At 37.3% G+C, this 20,255-nt stretch overlaps 1 protein-coding gene across 1 annotated transcript; it reads left to right on the plus strand.

The window, feature by feature from the left end:
• Window positions 1–11,676: 11,676 nt before the first annotated feature.
• On the plus strand, window positions 11,677–20,168 carry LOC116117237 (phospholipase A-2-activating protein-like; the record flags this gene model as incomplete). The annotated part of the gene is made up of 18 exons (XM_031403268.1): window positions 11,677–11,833; window positions 12,424–12,755; window positions 13,092–13,195; window positions 14,071–14,139; window positions 14,631–14,691; window positions 15,146–15,285; window positions 15,539–15,728; window positions 16,090–16,151; window positions 16,588–16,676; window positions 16,881–16,953; window positions 17,049–17,108; window positions 17,986–18,132; window positions 18,232–18,270; window positions 18,412–18,449; window positions 19,189–19,275; window positions 19,426–19,591; window positions 19,814–19,891; window positions 20,032–20,168. Coding segments are annotated over exons 1-18 (1,932 nt in total), but the record flags the coding sequence as incomplete, so codon positions are not given.
• Between the last annotated feature and the right edge of the window lie 87 nt (window positions 20,169–20,255).

The raw sequence follows: 20,255 nt of genomic DNA on the forward strand, positions 1-20,255 counted from the left end.
TTTCATTTAAGGTTGGGTTCATGCGACAATTTCATTTTGCATGTAATGTCGCATGTAATGATGTAAACTGCATGAGGATTATCACCCATAGACTTATTATATGCATATTTCCATCTGAATTTATGATATGTACCATTTTGTTTTCAGAAAAAGGATTTGGTACTAAAGAGTTTTCTTTCAAAGAAAACTATGAAATACTATAATAAAATGAATAATTATAACATTAAAGAAACAACTATTTACCTTTTATCTTGTTTCTATTTTTGTTATTATATATTTTTCAAGAAAAAATAAGTCCTAATTAATAAATATTTTTTTTAAAATAATTAGACAATTTTTGGTTTACTACCTTGTCACCTCTAAGGTTTGGAAACTAACAATTCTACCGCTAATAGAGTTTTGTTCCAATAAATGATGGTGCAAAGGATTAGAAAGACATTTTTAATAGACGATTAGCCTTTTTTACATCCAAGAAATACAACAATACGAAAATAATTTGCCTTCTTTTCAAAATGGATACTATGTAAGATAATTTTCCTGATAAATTTAAGATCTTAATTTAGTTTATTTTCTTATTTTATTTTACTTGTTTTCTCTATTTTTTTTCCTTATGTTATGCCAAAGGAAAATAGGACTAACTAATTTTATATAACGCCCACACCGAGGTACGTAGCTTTACTTATGCCCTTATACCCTTAGTTCAATTTTGTTAAAGTTATCTTGAACCAGTGTGAAGAAAATGTCTTAAAATTTCATTAGAGGTAAAATTGTCATTTCACTCATAATTAGTTGAAAAAGTGGGGAGTGAAAAGAGATAGAATTTCATGGAGAATGCAATAAAATGAGGGCATTATGGTAATTGACTAAGGGACATAGATGGAATTTTATAGAAAGTGAAAGGGTAAAATGGGAAACTAGAAATAATATTTTGTTATATCAAGAGTTGAAGAATGAAACCCTAGCCATTTCTTCTCCTCCATTCGCGCCACTTACCACCCAAGTTCTCTCAATTTCTTCAATCATTTTTCAAAGAAATTCATAGATCTTGGTTTATTTTTAGTGAACTTTCAATCTCAAGCATCCTTAGGTAAGATCCTTGCACTAAGATATGAGATTTAATTTTTAAAGTGTTGGATTCTTATGATTTGTGTTCATAGGTGTTAAGAGAAAGGGAGTTGTGTCAAGGAAGACTACTAAAGTGTTGGATTGCTCACATCTAAGGTAAGAAAATCCAACCCCAGTTATGATTGGAATAATATTGTATAGAGAATTTCTTTTATGCATGTATGTGCTTTTATATGAAGAATTGTTGATTGAATGGATGTTGAATGATAGTTAGAATTTATCAATGAGAATTAGTGTTTGTGTATTTGATGTTTGATGAGAGTTTGGATGAATTATGGAAGAATTGGAGTAGAATTTATGGAGCGTGAATCTTGGACAGGTTTGACGTTAATCTTGGTGTGTTTTATTCCAAATTTTGGTGGCTTAAAAGAGAGGTAGAAGTGTAGCCAAATTAGAGTTGATGTGTGCATATAAATTGTTTGATGAAATGTCAAAGAGAAGTGCATGTATGAGTATGATTATTTGTTATCTTGAGATGAGTTTGTAGATGGTAGAGAATGATATGTTTACATTCCATATTGCATTATTGCATCCAAACATGTGAATTTAGAAAGAATAATAAACATGAGCCCATCTACATGTATACATACTCATAGGAGCATTAAAGAGCAATATTGAACATTAAAGTTAAAGAACAAATAGAAAGAAATAAGAAATATTAAAGAAGTTCAATTCTGAAATTTTATTTAAAGAAGTGTAAAAAGATAAAAGAAGATAAGGTTGTTGCGATGGGGAACCCGTGAGTGACATAGTCCCGCATGCACGCTGCCTTTAGTGAACGGCCTTAGAATCAGAAGGAAGAATTGTACAATCCGTTAGAAGTGCATGTGGATGAGGACTGTACCCAGAATTAGAGAATGCACTCACATGGCCGGGGTTCTAAATCCATGCCTCAACCGAGTCCGATTGGCAAGAAAGAAAGAAAAGAAAAGAAAGAATAGAAAGAAAGAAAGAAAGAAAAACTAGAAAAAATAGAAAAGAAAGAAATACAGAGAAAAGAAACAAAAAGTAGAATAAGAAAAATAGAAAAACAGAAAAGAAAATGCACATCCTATGCATTTGTTCATTTGCATCATACCTATGCATGATACCATGCTACTATCATGAGTAGTGAGAAATAAGAATAGAGAAAGAATAGAGGAAGAACAGAGAAAGAATAGAGAAAGAACAGAGAAGTGTGATGTAAGAAAAGAAATTCAGAATGTGAACAACGGAGAGAGAAGAGTAGCATAGCGGGTTTACTTACTGAGCAATTAGTGCTTACCCCGTTATTTTCAATGTTTTTGTAGGTAGTAAGCAAGATGTGGTCGCTTGGCACATTAAGAAGCAAAAGGGTTTAGCAACACTGTCGAGTGATGTTTTGTGACTTTATTATATTATATAATGATATGTATATAAAAAAAAATTAGTTATGGGCCCATTAATTTATACTCACCTACATGTATATTTTCTTATATATATTTAGTGAGTTTTACTGTTATTTTATGAGTATACTAGCTAGAGAAAGAGTATTACATTTTTTGTATCAAAACAAAGGTTTTGGGATTTGACAGTGTGCCTCTCACGCCGCATTGACGTTCTGTATTCGACCGTTGTAAGTTATTTCTTTGCTTACTTATAGTAGATGAGTTAATTGAGTTGACTAAAAGTGTTGGTGTTATGTAGATAAGACGTAGAACTCGAGTAGGCAGTAAGAAGGCAATGAGTATGGGTGAACCTTCCAACCCTTTAGAATCTACTCCCCTTATCCTCGATGAAGCGAGGATCCGTAGTATTATACAGCAAGTCTTGGTAGAGAATCGGGGAGGCTCTGTACCGGAGAGAGTTGAGACCCCAGTTATTGTACCAACCCCTAAAGAAAAGAGAGAGAGGCCAGTACCCCCGGTAGTGCAGAATCGTATTGAGCCGATATATGGGTTGCCTAGTCAACATCAGCCATCAGAATTCAAGGGTACAGCAAACCCAATAGTGGCAGACAAGTGGTTTAGATCTATGGAGTGTACGACAGCACTTTTCCCTATGATAGACCGAGAGAAGACTCAGTATGCAAGCTTCATGTTTAGGGGTGATGCCCGTATATGGTGGGAAGTGATGGAGGATACTCACAATATAGCCTCGATGACTTGGGGAGATTTCAGAAGATTGTTTGAGGCAGAATATAGAACAGTTGATCGAGTTCATGAAAAGGTTCAGGAGTTTATCAGTTTGCAGCAGGGGACTAGTTCAGTGAAAGAATATTCGGTGAAATTTAATTCCCTAGCAAGGTTTGCGCTAGGTGTAGTGAGTAAACCAGAATTGCAGAGAGATAAGTTCGTGCGTGGGCTGAAACCAGAAATAGCCCGAGATGTGATGGCTGGTGCCCAACCTCCTCAGACATACAGTGAAGCTTTGGAACAAGCCTTACGGGTAGAAATATTTATGAATAAGCTAACCCCAGCAACTCCATCAGCAGTAGACCCTAGTGTTCCACCTTCTGCTCTACAAAGAGATAGAGTTGATGCCCCCACTAATAGAAATGTGAGAAATAAGAAAAGATTTCAACCTAAGAAGAACATGAGGGATTGGCAGAATAAAAGGCTGAGAACTGTTGAAGTTCCCCAATGCCAGAAGTGTGGAAGAAATCATTCTGGGGAGTGTCTTAGAGATTTGGGTCGAAATGTATGCTATGGATGTTGGCAGCCAGGGCGTATGATGAGAGATTTCAAAGCCTCTCTTGCACCCGCAGCGCCGACACCTAGAGGTACTAATGCTCGAGTGTTTACAGTAGCTCAGAATGAAGCTGAAGCTAGCCCATCCGCAGTTACTGGTCAGTTATTATTTCACTCAGTTCCCCTTTTATGCATTAATTGATTCTGGAGCCACATATTCATTTATTACACATGGGATTTTAGAGAGATTTGGTTTGAAACCTATTATAGTGGATTGTCCCATTAAGATAGAGTTACCAGATGGTGTTAGTGTGGTAACTCAAGAGATGCTTCTAGGAGAGTCCGTAGTGATCCATGGAAGAGAGTTGCTAATGGCTTTGATAGTGTTTGATATGCCCAATTTTGATGTTATTTTGGGCATGGATTTCCTGGGGAGATTTGAAGTAGAGATTGATTGTCGGAAGAAGAAAGCAAGATTTAATCTTGATGATGGTGACAAGTTTAATTTTGGCAATAGTCACCAGCTTAGTATGTTAATTAACAGTGTAAAGGCCAGAAAAATGCTAAGAAAATGGTGCTCGGGGTATATTGCTCATGTAGTGCACAGTAATGATGTCCCACAACCAGAGATTCAGAATGTGCCAGTAGTTCGGGAGTTTTTAGTTGTATTTCTAAAAGATTTGTCAGGTTTACCTCCGGAAAGAGAAGTAAAATTTAGTATTGAACTGGCACCAAGGACAGCACCAATTTCTAAAGCCCCTTACCGGATGGCCTCAACTGAACTTCAGGAATTGAAAAAGCAGCTTCAGGAACTCTTAGACAAGGGTTTTCTTCGACCAAGCTATTCTCCTTGGGGTGCTCCAATTTTATTTGTGAAAAAGAAAGATGGATCTCTACGGATGTGTATAGATTACAGAGAATTAAATAAAGTGACAGTGAAAAATAAATGTCTGTTACCTCGCATAGATGATTTGTTTGATTAGCTGAAAGGAGCAGCCATGTTTTCAAAGATTGATTTGAGGTCGGGTTATCTCCAAGTAAGGGTTGTAAAGCAAGATATTGCCAAGACTACTTTTCAAACCAGATATGGGCATTACGAGTTTGTGGTGATGCCTTTTAGGTTAACCAATGGCCTAGCAGTCTTTATGGAATTAATGAACCGGGTGTTTCAAGATTGTCTTGATCGATTCATAGTGGTGTTTATTGATGATATCCTGGTTTATTCTAAGACAGAAGAGGAGCATAAAGAACACCTAAGATTCGTGCTTCAGCGATTACGAGATAAGAAGTTGTTTGCCAAATTTTCTAAGTGTGAGTTTTGGCTAGATCAAGTTATCTTCCTGGGCCATACCGTCTCAAAGGAAGGTATATCAGTGGATCCAAGTAAGGTAAAGGCAATTCTGGAATGGCAGCAGCCGAAGACAGTAAAGGAAGTTAGAAGTTTCTTGGGGCTAGCAGACTACTATTGAATCGCTCCTACTATGGCCCAGAGATGACTCGTCCTGAGGTTAGCTTCCTCCAACACCACTCGCCAGTCCCTCTGCGCTTTGGGAATGGCTAGAACCTTCTAGGTTTGCACGTTCAAGCCGTCCCCACTCTGCCCGGCTCGATTGAAATTCTGCAAAAAAGAAACACAATAAGATTTAGTAATCAAAATACAAGATAAAGTTTCTCACCAGTGGCTCGCCAAGTGCACGAAATCTCGCCCTGGCCTCTCTCCCCGAAGACTACCTCACCCCTCACAAAAAAAGTACTGATCCTTCTAGTTCTTGTCACTCGATCGAAGGCCGGTTACTAGGTGAGACCGATCATGCCTAAGTTTGATAAGATATCGACCTTTCTCCTTATCGTTTTCCTTTAGGAAATACGAATACAATAGCTCATGCAACCCAAACATCACCTGGTTCAACACACAAAGGTCCTCTAGTGCCATCAGCAACCTCCAACCGTTCGGCATAATCTGGGACGGGGCAATCATGAAATGGTTCAGTACCTCCTAGACAAGGTGAGGAATAGGAAACCTCAGCCCATCGTGAAACCATTTCTCGTAGACACTCACCCAACCTTTTGCCTCCTAGTCGACCCGCTCGTACGACCGCGGTGCCATGATCTTGATCGAATCCAGAATGTGATACATTGTCTGGATCCGCCACACATCATTATCCTTAAGTACGGGCAGATAATCCCGGCTTAGAATCCCACTGCCAGGCTGACTTGGCTTGTCCTCAGAGCCACTACCGGATGAGGATGGACTACCAACTCCTTTGTAGTCTTCTCCACTCCCCCTCTTGCCTATCTGGATTACTCGAATTAGCTCCACTCGTCCCTGGGGCAGCTACGTTCACACTGATCGGTATAGTGACTGGAACGCCTCCATCGTCGGGCATCATCACCATGGTCGGGTCATTCTCGCACTCATTCCCGACATCTGCCTCAGCCCCACTTGAACTACTTGACTCCGAACCAGACATTTTCAACCTATTCACTCTCTCCAATTGACCGAACCAATTCCTTTTAAACTCTATTTTATTCGCTCGCCCTGCACCACCGACCGACCGATTCAAATACACAACCTCCACTCCCCAAAACCAAAGTGTCGAATGACCGTTCGTCCCTCACTACCGACCGGCCTAGTCTTCTCAACCTCAATACCTATTTGGACCCGTTCACCCCAGGCGACCGACCCCCTCCGCTTAGGGCGCCACACCCTTCCATAGTTCCACTCGTCCTGAATCACCGACTACTCCAAAACAATAGGATAGCCGTATAATCCCCTACTCGACCTGGCCGACCAAACCACTGCCTAATTTGGCCTTCCATACAAGTCTTCAACCACTTGGTCGATATGACCAGGTGACCTACATATCCTAACTTTTCAACTATTCAAAACCAAGCCTAGATCTTTCACTCGAATCAGTCAGGCAAACCGAGGTGAGCCGAACCGAGACACCCTCTAACTTAGTTCCGTCTTCTTTTGTTGTCCAAAATTCCAAAAAAGGCCAAAAAACTAGGAAAATCCACTCAAGTCACCCACAATCTTTCTAGGAACCCAAAATTCAAGCCTATTCTAGAAATAAAATACGGCACCCCCCAAAAATCAGGCAAAACCTTTTGAAAACCACCAACCCCGCCAAATCTTCCCAAACTTCGCTCAATCTCTTCAAAAAAACAATGCAGAAACAATGAAAACAAGGAACCAAAAAGAAAAGAGCATAAAGAAACGAGATTTTACCGCAGAGGTGGTCAAAATCCAGTAAACCTCCAAAGCCGCGAAAGAAAAACCCAAAACTCAGAATAAAGAAAACGCGGAGCGAAAGAAAGAGAAAAGAGAATATGAAGCGATTAGACTCAATTTCACAGGTTTTATCAACGAAAAGGTGTCCAAATTGACACATGGCGGTCTATGGTAGGTCATCGAGGACCATGATATTTTGATTTTCCCACCCAAATGAAGAAGACCTCTTGATTGTACACGTGTCGAGATACAACGATTCACTCAGCTCACCCTATCGATCGAAGTCCCTACTGGAATAATTGACTCTCCAACCTCTGTTATCCAGCCCCATACTGAACATTCCTCAGCGAAACATAAATTTTACCACTCGGTCACCCCGTCCGAGTGAGCAACTTCACTGATTGAACACGTACATACCCTCGCTTGGTCTCGACCAATCCGCCCAAAGCACCATCAGGACTAATGTAACCTACTCGGCTGGGAGCACCGACTGAGTGCACCTTCAACAGATAACTCATTCACCATTCGGTCTCGCACATCGAGTGAACGCACCTTCAGCATATAATTCATTCATTCGCCCACTCGGTCTGACACACCGATTGAACACACCTACGGTAGATAACACATTCATTTATATACCCGGTCGGATACACCAGGTCAATACGTGTACACGAGATTGTTCGTCTATACACTAACCCCCTCAGCTCCATACGCCAATCAATGGCATCCCTTTGGGTTGATCACACACTCCGACTTGGTTAAAGGCATCGAGTGTGCTCACGACCACATGTCGCCCCCATCCGACCGATCAGTTGTACCAAAGAACTCAGCGATTGCAAGCACGATCATGTGGTTAATCGGTCGACCACGAAGGTCGACTGGAAACGCCTCAGGCGATGTCTACTCTCTAAGTTAAGCATTCCTTAACTCAGAAAGAGGGGGGCAAATTGTTAAGGCCAAAAAATGTCCTTGGCCCAAATAGGGTAACACTTCTGACCAAGAGGAAAGCCTAGGTCTAGTCCCAAGGTAGCCCAAGCCAGAATTCCCCAGATGAGGCCCATTCGGTATGAAGTGCAATCGGTCCATACCATCTGGACCCGGGCCTCTTGATCCTAGCACACCTTCTAGGCTTATGGTCAAATTTGGAACCCACAGTCACCTACGGATTACATTCCCACTTGAACTCTGATAAGGAAGTCGACTACTATCTCAATTCCTCCAAGGTCCATATCCGAGTCATGCTCGAACTCCCTTTCACGTAGGATAAGGGGGCCAAAGGATACACTCCTGGGACGAACGATTACTATAAGGACTCCAAATCTCACCAGGATTGGGAATGTTAGTGAACGACCCAGTTACGCAGCGGAAAACAAAAACATAAACTCTATGGATCGTTCCTTAGAACCAATATCCGGGTACAAAAATCACAGTTTACATTAAAATAATCAAATCTGTAAAAATCAGTTCAAGGTTTAAGAAAACATACCCACGTTTGGAGGCTCCGCCAATATTGTCTCTGAACGTGTTTGCTACCGATCCAAGTGTAGGATCGAACCGTAGAGGTCCACACGAAGACAATCAACAAGAACCAAGGAGGGATTTGCTAGATCCTCCTTGGCCTTAAGAAATCAAGAAGAAAACAAAAAAAAGTGTTTGTTTTTCAATGGAACAGTAAAAGTGGCGTGGGAGAGTTTTGAGGTTGGAGGTTTCTCTCTTTTCAAATGAAGAATGAAAAAAAATAAAATAACACACACACCTTTTTCCAACTAAAACCTTTTCTTTTATAGTCTTATTTAGTTGTCCTATTCCCATATAGAATGGGCTTGGGCTCCAACCCAAACACCCCCAAATTTGCCAAACACTCCCAATTAGATATTTTAATTTAATTCATCATTATCTCAATTAAAATCAATTAATATTTAATTAACATTTAACAATAATGATGATTTAATTAAATATGTACCCGAACACACATTTAACCGTAATTTCACTTATTTAATTTTTCTAACAAATTAAATAAAAGGCTATGACCGCAGCAAATTTAATGCACTGTGAAATTACCAAAATACCTTTCACCCAAAAAGACGAAAACACCTTTTTTTCTTGGCTCTTAAATTATCTTCTATGGTGTGGACCATAGGCTCCTCATCATACCGGTAGTGTATATTATCATGATTAACACCAATTAATCGTTCACTAATACACAGACCAAGATTGACCCCTAGCAAGGCATCATGGCCACCCGATAGATTCGGATTCAGAAAAGTAGCTAACTGTCAACGATATGGTTACCGTACAATTCGATCTTTCATCATACGTTATCTCGACGAGACGAGGCATAGAAATAGTGTCAACTTCGGTTACTTTGATATTATGTATTCAGTTTCTGGACCAATGACGTATTATAATCTGGATAGAGCAACAACTCAATCCCATGTGGCCACAGCTTTAGTGTCATTGCCATATACTGAATTGCGCCGTGAGATAACTTCTCCCGTACTCGGGATAGTGAATCCTTTGTCAATCCACCATAGTCTTGAACACTCCTTGTACAGCCCATCACCACTGTACTGACAGCTCTGAATAGAACTGCGATAGGCTGTGTCAAACTGTACCAATCGGTGCGCAAGGCGCTCCGGTGATCTCAAGTCTAAGGATCACATGCACCACCATTCATTAGAGGATTGTGCCAAAACACTGGGGTTACATCCATATGGAATCCTCTGGTGGGTCAGTCCAGTGAAGTTGCGGTATACCGCCTACAAACAGACCTATGTGTTGTCACCAGGTTGTCACCAAACAACTGACAAGTGAGATCAATCACTGCTTCGACAGGGTCGTTCAACACTATGATAGCCTTACCGTATTATCTGTGCCCTTACTTCAGAATAATACTAGGGCTAAGGACGTTCTAGAATGGCCACCATATGTGCTCATAGGGTTCTCACTATCAAGATTTGAAACACTTGATACCCTCGTCACGGTTCTACCATTCTAAGGACATATATCAATACATATTGCAATAATAATGATTTACGCGATATAGAATAAAATGTCTTTTATTATTGATTAATGAACATTATTACAAAGAGTCAATTCTACAATAATTGATTGGCTCTAGGGCATATACTCTAACAGGGAAACCATACAGTCACCATTTAAACAAAGGCCAACCCTCTCACAAGGGACATCGATATTACACCCTCAGATCCTGAAGTTCCTACTCTTAAGAACTTCGCATTACAGCCGTAGTCATAGTCCCCGACTAGACGTCCAGTAACCTTTATTCTCCCTAACCCTCACTAAATTAGCCTCATTCAGCCTTGCTGACTTGAGCGTCGGAGTGCCTACGGCAAACACCACCTTGGTGTTTTTCATTGCTTCACGTTTATTTCCTTACGTGTGCAGATGCAGCAGGTAGATTTTTACATCTACAACGTCAAGAAACCTAATCCAACTCGAAATTAATATGGCTTATCTCGAAAGCAAATCCTCAAAATACTAGATGGGTATGATGATAGCCAATTCAGAGGCAAAGAATTTGATACTCCTAACCTGGCAACCTCATGCGCTAACATGTTGGCTTTCCTTTTAGTCCACTGATAATCAACCGAGGAACAACTCTGGGCAAGGTCATGAATATCTCTCACAATTCTATCAATCTCCCACAATACCTTTCCTTCGTGCAAGCCTTAGCAAGGTATAAACTGTCTGTTTCAAGTAAGACCTTGCTTAAACCCAGATTGGAGGCCAAAGCAAGAGCTTCCCTAAAAGCTAATGCCTTTTCTACAAGGGGGGTTGTAGCAAAAAGATTAGATGCCTACCTCATTAACAACATACCCTTGTCATCCCGAACAACAATTCCCAATCATGGTAAATACTAAATCTGACTTGGCTCTAGTATTTAAAAAATCTGGGCTTTATTATGGGCTGGAGCTTGTATTAAATACACGTCAACAACCTCGGCCCAAACCCGGGTTTTGACATTCCTTAATATTTCCAATAATATTACATTCACAACCTCTTTTCATAAACTTTCTCTCACAACCTCAACGTGACAACTCGTAATAAGTTCTATCTAGGTTCCACCTAATAAATTACAATTGACCAATTGCGAACTGCTATGAGGGAAAATTTGTGAGAAGAGGTTGTGGGTGTAGTATTACTCTAATATTATCTTGAGTAATGCTATTTGCACTAACCAATTTGTACTAATCCAAGTACTAACAATTGAAATTTTGAAAAAAAAAAATTCTTTTTTTGTTTTTGGAGGGAACTAACGTGGCAATAAGAGAGGTCTGCCACATCAGTTAGGACTTGGGTTGTATGGTTTTTTATTAGTGCACATAGCATTATTCATTTCGAGTAATGTTATGTGCACTAACCAATTTATACTAATCCAAGTACTAACAGTTGAAATTTTGAAAAAAAAAAAAATTCTTTTCTTATTTTTTAGGAGAACTGACGTGGCAATAAGAGAGATCTACCACATCAGTTAATACTTGGGTTATATGGTTTTTGGTTAGTGCACATAACATTATTCATTTCTCATACATTCAAACTTTATTGAAATGTCAGTATGATGACTAAAATACCCTTTATCAAAATGCAGATGACTTAACATATTATTAGGATATTTTTGTAAGTGACAGAAGCCGAAATAAAAAAATAAAAACTTGGAAAAGAAGCGACGCCATTCTAAATTTTAAGTCTCTCTAAAACCCCCCCGTGTTTTCTCAATCTCTCTCGCTCTGTAAGCTCAGTAATGGATATCGATTTCAAGGAATACCAATTGAGCTGCGAACTGCGAGGCCACGAAGACGACGTAAGATCTTCATTAACTACTTTTCCTTCTTTATTTATTTATTTATTTATTTTTTATTTTTATATTCACAATCTAAATATAACGATGCAATTAGTCAACCAATTCTCAGTTATCTGAATACTTTAATTTCAACTCAATCATCAAACACTCACTTGCATGTATGTGAATGTTTAATCAATCAAGTTGACTCTGGATTTTGACTTCAATTGCTCCAATTGGAGTTTTCAAGGTGATTGATAAATTTTCAGATGCATCAACAGACGCCCTATTGGATATTTTTTGAATTATATACTTTATTTTATTGGATATGTCTAAAAAATAACACGAAATGTTGCCAAATTAGCGGTTCTTTTAAATTCAAATTGTTGTAAAAAATTATGAGCTTTATGAATAATACCCGCATTGTTTTTGAAACTTTAAAACCGGAGTTATTTGATTGCGTGAATATCAGGTTTGTGGTATGTATGAAAAATTGGGAATTGCATTAGTTGAATTTGTTGTCGATCAGGATGTATTTGTACAAACACTCAGATAATAGCTTGAGATTTTTATATTTTATTAATTGATTGAATTTGGATATCATGAATTAGGTTCGAGGGATCTGTGTGTGTGACAATGTGGGTATAGCAACTTCATCAAGAGATAAAACTATCAGGTTCTGGTCTTTAGATGCCTCGGACAAACGAATGTATCTTTCTTCTAAATTACTGTTGGGGCATACAAGTTTTGTTGGTCCATTGGCTTGGATTTCACCAAATGAGGAATATCCGGAAGGTGGGCTTGTGTCAGGTGGGATGGACACAATGGTCTTGGTTTGGGACCTAAGAACTGGAGAGAAAGTGCGGACGTTGAAGGGTCATCAGTTGCAAGTCACTGGTATCGCATTGGATGATGAGGATATTGTGTCATCCTCTGTAGATTGGTAAGCTTACATTTCTGACGATTTGTATTTGTGTCATACAATTTTCCTTTTCTCTCTTTGGGGTCATTTCTAGTAGTCTTAATAAACTTTTTTTTTTTTTTTCCCTATCTGTCTTATATTGATTCTGATATCACAAAATTTGGGAAGCTTTAGCAGTGTTCTGCTGGATGAAGTTCATTAACAGAAAATGTTGTGTTATGTGTTCTCTTTGCCCAAATTTAGTGGAATGCGCACTTGCCTTACTGTGCATAATAAATGTGTGTGATAATGCTGAATTGTTAAACTGCTGTTTTGATACAATACGATCTCTTTTGTTGCTGGGATTTTCTGCTGCAGTACTTTAAGGCGGTGGAGGAATGGCCAACTTGTTGAGTTCTGGGAGGCACATAATGCACCAATCCAAGCAGTTGTAAAGATGCCTTCTGGCGAGCTTGTTTCAGGTCTTGATGATTATTTTGCTATTAAAGTTTGAGTAGATATTATCCAATATGTGAATTTCTTTTTCTTATATTGTACACATTGTCTCAGGAATCTGTTTTAGTTAATCTATTAGAAAGATTATCTTTAGTGTTCAGAGATAAAGATGAAGAGATAGATATACAGAAAGGATAATAGAAGTAGGATGCAACCAGAAACTCATTAGAAAGTGAAGTAAGAACAGAAAGAGAGGAGAGAGAGCCCTAAAGCAGAGTTCTTCCCCTTATTTTGAATTTTATTTTTTCACCTCTTTTACTCTGACCACTTAGAAACCCTTTATTAGGTTTTTCAAAACTTAGAGAATAATAAAAGATCAGTCAAGATACAAAATGTTCCTATTATGATAAAATAAAAATAAAAATTTTTTAAAACTCTACTTAAAATATTTTTTAACAAAAAAGTTCTCAATGTAATTTTTTTCTTTTTTTTTTTTTTGGGTAACCGGGGTGTCTGGGCCAATTTATGCGCACCTCAACTAATCCTTGAGGTCCATTAAACACCCTACAAGCCCAAAGGACCAGGTAAGCTACAATATTATTGTGGTAGGTGATCCTAAGGTCTGAACCCAGGAACTCAAGGGAGGGAGCAAAATTATTGCTTCAGTCGTTATCATATAAACTCTCGTATGACTAAGTCAGTTTACATTAATTTAAAGGCTTGATCAATTGATGTGAATCTACACCTGTGGTCTTCTAGAAACTGCAAATATGATTGAACCTGCTTAATTGCATCCCCTGAATTTGATATGGAAGTTCTGATTAATTGCAATCTAGTATTTGAGCTAAACAATTTTGTAAGTGCATATTGGGTGTTGACTTCATGTTCTACGACATTTCAGGTTCAAGTGACACAACACTGAAACTTTGGAAAGGAAAGACATGTGTACACACTTTTACTGGGCATACAGGTTTTTCCTCCATCTCATTTACCACATCCTGATAATTCAGCTTTTATTACGTGTTCATGTTTATTTGTTTCTATCTTTGAACTGTCTAGAAAGCTAGTGTGCTTCTTTTTCATATTGACCGAATGGTAGTAATTGCTCTTACCACAAGTCAGAAGTGGGAGAAGCTTCTTCTGTAGCCATACGGTTCACAATATTCTAGTGGTTGGCAAATGGAAACATTATGTTGCTACAAATTAGTGCAACAATATGCTAGCACTGCATCTGTTTCATATATTGCCACTACTATGATGTGCCTATCAAAGATCAATTCAATATGTCTTGTTGCAAGATGGCTAATATTATCTTATATGTTTACTTATGCACACATATATTCTATGAGCTTGAGGACCATCTTGACACTAGAGAATGAGGTCACTGTTTTATCTATCTTAGGTGCATTATTAACCAAAAAAGGAAAAAGAGGGTCTCAAACATTTCATTAATTTGTGCAGATACAGTTCGAGGTTTGGCAGTGATGCCTGGTGTTGGAATTCTTTCTGCTTCACATGATTGGTGAGAAGTGTTTTTATTTTAATTTTGTTATTTCCCAGAATTGATGGTTCTTGCTGGAGTATTCATTTTAATGTTCTTTACTTCATAGATTGTCTTGGTGGTGGCATAGGTAATGTAGAGAATTAGTGCGGACAAATTAAGAGAAAAGGACGGAAAAAAAAAATGCAAATCATGTGCATGATTTCCAATATAATACACTTATCTAAGAAGAGTGTAAGCAGATTTAAAATTTAAATCTTCATGGTTTTTGAGTGAGAGCATGATGCTTGAAGAAAATTGAGGGTATAAATGCTGTTCTCTTGTGAATTTGAATAATTTGAAATGTTGATTTATTTGGCAGTAGACGCTTTCCTTAGCAGTTTTCTTTAATTTGCACTTGAATTTTTCTTAACTAGCTGTTTAATGTCTTGCATATCAGTGATATTATTATAATACAGTGTTTCCTTTGCATCAGTTCCATCAGATTGTGGACACTAACTGGCCAAGTACTAATGGAGATGGTTGGCCATACTGCCATTGTCTATTCAGTTGATTATCATGCATCTGGACTAATTGTCAGTGGTAGCGAAGATCGTTTTGCAAAGATCTGGAAAGGTGATTGCTTTTGATATTCTTGCTTCTCTTGTAATATGCTCTTGTGCTGTTATGGTTCTCCTTTGTGCCATAATTGTGATCTACTTAAGCATTTTATATATTAAACATTGTTAATAGGCACCAGGTTGTTCAACATTGGTAATTGGCATCATTTTTTCTATATCCTCGAAGGCCAAACTTTTCTTGCCATAAAATCTTGCTTAGATGTATGAAAATTGTTATTTTTTACACGGAGAATCATGTCTTGTTGCAGATGGAATCTGTATTCAGAGCATAGAGCACCCTGGTTGTGTTTGGGATGCCAAATTTTTGGAAAATGGGGATTTTGTGACAGCATGTTCTGATGGAGTTACACGAGTTTGGACAGTACATCCTGATAAGGTTGCAGATTCACTAGAACTTGAGGCTTATGCTTCAGAAATTTCTCAATACAAGCGCAGCAGGTATTATCATCTATCAGTGGCCATAATACCTTAATACGGGCATCATTCAATTTGAAGATTGATGATTAACTACTTGTGATCATCCTTAAGTAATAATCTATAACGTATTTGATATTGTCTGTTCGGACACTTTTTTTTTTAACAATGTAAAGTGTTTTCATTTGGAGGATCACTACCTTTTTGTCTTACAGTAAATTATCTACATATATTTGAATGCAGATATATCTCTCTTTCATCTAATCTATTGTTGAGCTTTTGTGACTATTGGCAAGTGATTGCCAGTTGGATCAACTTAAGAATTGGAAACTGGTTTCCAGCTGCTTTGCCTGATACACGTATTTTGCCTTTCTGTTTGTATTAGGAAGAGGGTTGGTGGATTGAAATTGGAAGAATTACCCGGGCTTGAAGCGTTGCAGATTCCAGGTCTGCTTTTAAGTGGCTCTAAATCATTTAACTCAGTGTTAACATTATTCAATTGATTATTTTGGTCTTAAATGATGCTTCAGTTGCTTGATGGATATCCATCTCATATTGGATTATTAAATTGGAAAGATCTTTCTCTTTCTTTCAGTTAGAAACCTTTCTTCTTTTTCCAATAAAAGAAAATGTAAATATACTTGCATATGTTGTAATAGTATCAATATGATTTTTCAATGCAAGCTAAAGTTTTCTGGTGTGATGGTAAATCTAGAAAACAAGACATGACAATTATCGTGAGTAGTAGAGAACGGTATCTTTAGATGTATATATTCTGATTAATCAATGTCTGCGAAGTTCAGTTAGCGAAGTTTGAGAATATTATCTTGTTAAAATTGTTGCAAGATGTTGTTATGCATTGTTCAGTATATGTTTTTATCAGGAACCAGTAATGGCCAGACGAAAATTGTCAGAGAAGGGGACAATGGTGTAGCATACTCGTGGAATAGAAGAGAACAGAAATGGGATAAAGTAATCTCCATTTTCATCTAGTCTGTTTTATCTATTTTCATCATCATATTATTCTTTATGTGACTTCTTTCACTGTTCAATTCTTTTTTCTCTCTCATTATTTGTACTTTTACATATTGAGTTTCTTTTCCTTTTTAAATGCTGCATATTGCTATTGCTTTCTTGGTAGTGATGTTTATAATTGGTTATTACTTCAACTTTTAGATTGGCGAGGTTGTTGATGGACCAGATGAAGGCATGAACCGGCCTATTCATGATGGAACTCAATATGATTACGGTTATTATTTTACTTTTCTTGGAAGCTTCTTGTTTTAATTTTAATTTTTGTTTTTTATATATTTTTAATTGTAAATCATGTTCTTTTTGTTACAGTTTTTGATGTTGATATTGGAGATGGGGAGCCTATCCGTAAGTTGCCTTACAACCGCTCAGGTATGTTTGTTGTTCTTAGTCTTATATTCCATTTATTTATTTGATAGCCATTACATATTCATTCATCTCTCCTCACCCCAAAGTTAGTGGGCATGGATCTTTTGTTGTTACCCCAAGAACCTATTTCTCTTCTTGTCCTAAGCTTGTCAGTCTTTCCGGTCCATATTATTATGCTGCTTTTCAGAAAACTGATCTACTGGAAATTGGTTTGAAACAAAGTTTTCCTTTGCAATTGCTATTGATACAAAGTACTTTTGTTTAGAATTTGAGACATGGGACAATTAGGATTTTGTATGACAAATTTTTATTTATGCTAGAAGTAGTCTTGGATTCGCGCTATAACATTGCTTTTTTTAATTATTTCAGGATTTAGTGTTTGATTTATATTTCAGATGTTATATAATATGATGGTAGCTTGCTTCATTACTAGTGAAAATTCAGATTTTGATTTTCCTCTGACCATGGTTGCTGAGTTTCCTCAGAGATTTGGCACATCTGGTGTTGAGTTTCTATTTTTCATTCTGCTGGCCTGATTTTCGTTCTTGTTCAAATCTAATTGTGCTCTATATTTCCACTCCATGACATCTCTCCTCTTGTATGTGGTTATGTTTGTTTATTTGTTTAGGGTTCTGACTTTGGTGATGTTATTCTAGTTTTTGGCTTGCATTAAGTAAACAATCTCTACATAGCACTTTATGTTATCATCCTACTTTCCTTTTAATATTTTCTGTTTTAAGTATGGTTCTGGATCTTCAAGCACCCTTTGCCCATCCCTTACAAAATACTCTATATTGGAGTGTTGTGATTTAATATATTGCTTACTGAAATGAATTATGTATGTCTTTGTTAATCAAATAAATAATTATTGAATTTCCAGATAATCCTTATGATACTGCTGATAAGTGGCTTCTCAAGGAGAACCTCCCTCTTTCCTACCGACAGCAAATTGTAGAGTTTATACTGCAAAATACTGGCCAAAAGGACTTCAATATCAATCCATCATTTCGTGATCCTTACACTGGCTGTAAGTAAATTGGGGATTTGGTTCCTTGAATGAACTTTGGAGGTTATAGTCATTTGCTGCATTTTCAGTTGGTTAATATGGATTTGTTTGTCATTCCAGCAAGTGCTTATGTACCTGGACAACCTTCTAGTATGTCTGGTATGTATGTATGTATATGGAAAAAGAAAATTCTACTTTTTTTCATTATGCATTGGATGCTATTATTAGTTTTCTTCATATCTCTAACATTACTCTCCTTTATGAGCTCTAATATAGTTCATGATATTTTATATGTTACAGCTATGCCAGCAAAACCTACCTTCAAGCATATCCCAAAGGTATTTTCCCACAGCTTTTTATCAACAAGATCTGTGATTTGTCAGTCAAAGGTCTGGGATGCATGTTTTGGTATGAATTTTCGTGACAGGTTTCCTTATATCTTATGGTTAGCAAAGCTTGTATTAAAAAGCATTTGAGGGATTATTACTATGTCCATGTATCCTTTATATGTATAATCAATAAATCTTCAACCCAGAAACATTTGACTTACTAAATATGATTCCTCATACAATTGGAAGGTGCAAGCCCCCCTTGTGATAAACCATAGGTTTTCTCTATAGCTATTATTCTTTGTATATAACAAGCTCATTATGTGTGAATCTAATTGCACTATGAGATGATTGCATACACTTTTCTTACTGTTTTGTCGTTAAATCCTGAAATACAACATGTTTTCTATGTGTATGTGTCAGTGTATCTGCATGTATGCTGTATTGAAAGTTGTGTGTGTTCTTTAGCCAGATCAACATAGTTGAAATCTAGGTTTAGATGAGTTTTGTTGATGAGGTTAAAGGTTCTCACCCCTGTATCTAACAGAAGTTCTGTTAGTCACAGATCCATTTTAGCATTTGTTATCCAGATGCAAATCTCAGTTATTTGCTCATTCGATTTGAGGATTGGATTTTATTGGAATCACTTGTGTTGATATATTTTATGTCCATATCTATCAACTTATTTGGGTATCCAGGTTTGTCTATTCTCTCTTCTTCTATTCATATTTAATCTTTGGTTCTCCAGAAAGGAATGCTTGTTTTTGATGCTGCTCAGTTTGATGGGATCCTTAAAAAGATTACCGAGTTCAACAATACTTTATTAACTGATGTGGTAGGTTCTTTGTATGTTTGAAATTTTCTTTCAAGTTTACTTTTCCAATTTGTATCTTTTTTCATGAGTTATCTGTTTTTGTCATTGTTGTTCTCATTTCTTTTTCTTTATATTTTCCTGTAAAATGATCTGATTGACAATCTTTTGAAGGAAAAAAAGAACTTGTCCCTGACGGAGCTCGAGATATCTCGACTAGTGGCTATTGTTAAAATTTTGAAGGACACATCACACTACCATTCTAGTAGTTTTGCAGATGTTGACATTTCTTTGTTGCTGAAGTTGCTAAAAACATGGCCAGTGGAAATGATATTTCCAGGTCAGTGTATTAAAATTTAAAGTTATTAGTCGGTGCTTCTTCAGATGAGTTTTTTACTGTGTTACTGACTTCATGATGCAGTCAGTCTGTTCCAGCTTCATATTTTTTGGAGTATAAAGTGACTTTTCTAAGCTTGTTGCCTGTCAATACAGTCTGATCTGTTTTGTTTTTTAGGCATTAATTTTGGTCCCTCTGTTAAATTTGTGCCTTCTACCTGTGCAGTTATTGATATTCTAAGAGTGACTGTCCTGCATCCTGATGGGGCAAGGGTACTTCTCAAGTGTGTTGAAAATCCAAATGGTATTGAACCTAGTGATTTACCTCATAATTCGTTTGCCTTTACTCTGAAAATTGATTTTGTTTGTAATTTTATGAAACATTTTAGTTATGTAATATATGTGCTAGTATATTTACTCTTAAAACTATTTATCTCTAACCAGATGTGCTAATGGAAATAATTAACAAAGTCACCGCAACTCCTGCACTTCCTGCAAATCTTTTAACCAGCATCCGTGCTGTGACTAATCTGTTCAGGAATTCGTCCTACTACAACTGGCTACAAAAGCATCGCAGTGAGGTATGCATCCCTTTTCTATTAGTATGTTCGGAGTTTATATTATATCTACAAACGTGGTAATGATTGCTTCTGAGTTTGACTTGTAGA

Source organism: Pistacia vera, unplaced genomic scaffold (genome assembly GCF_008641045.1).
Source record: "Pistacia vera cultivar Batoury unplaced genomic scaffold, PisVer_v2 Contig800, whole genome shotgun sequence".
In the NCBI taxonomy this organism is placed as follows: domain Eukaryota; kingdom Viridiplantae; phylum Streptophyta; class Magnoliopsida; order Sapindales; family Anacardiaceae; genus Pistacia; species Pistacia vera.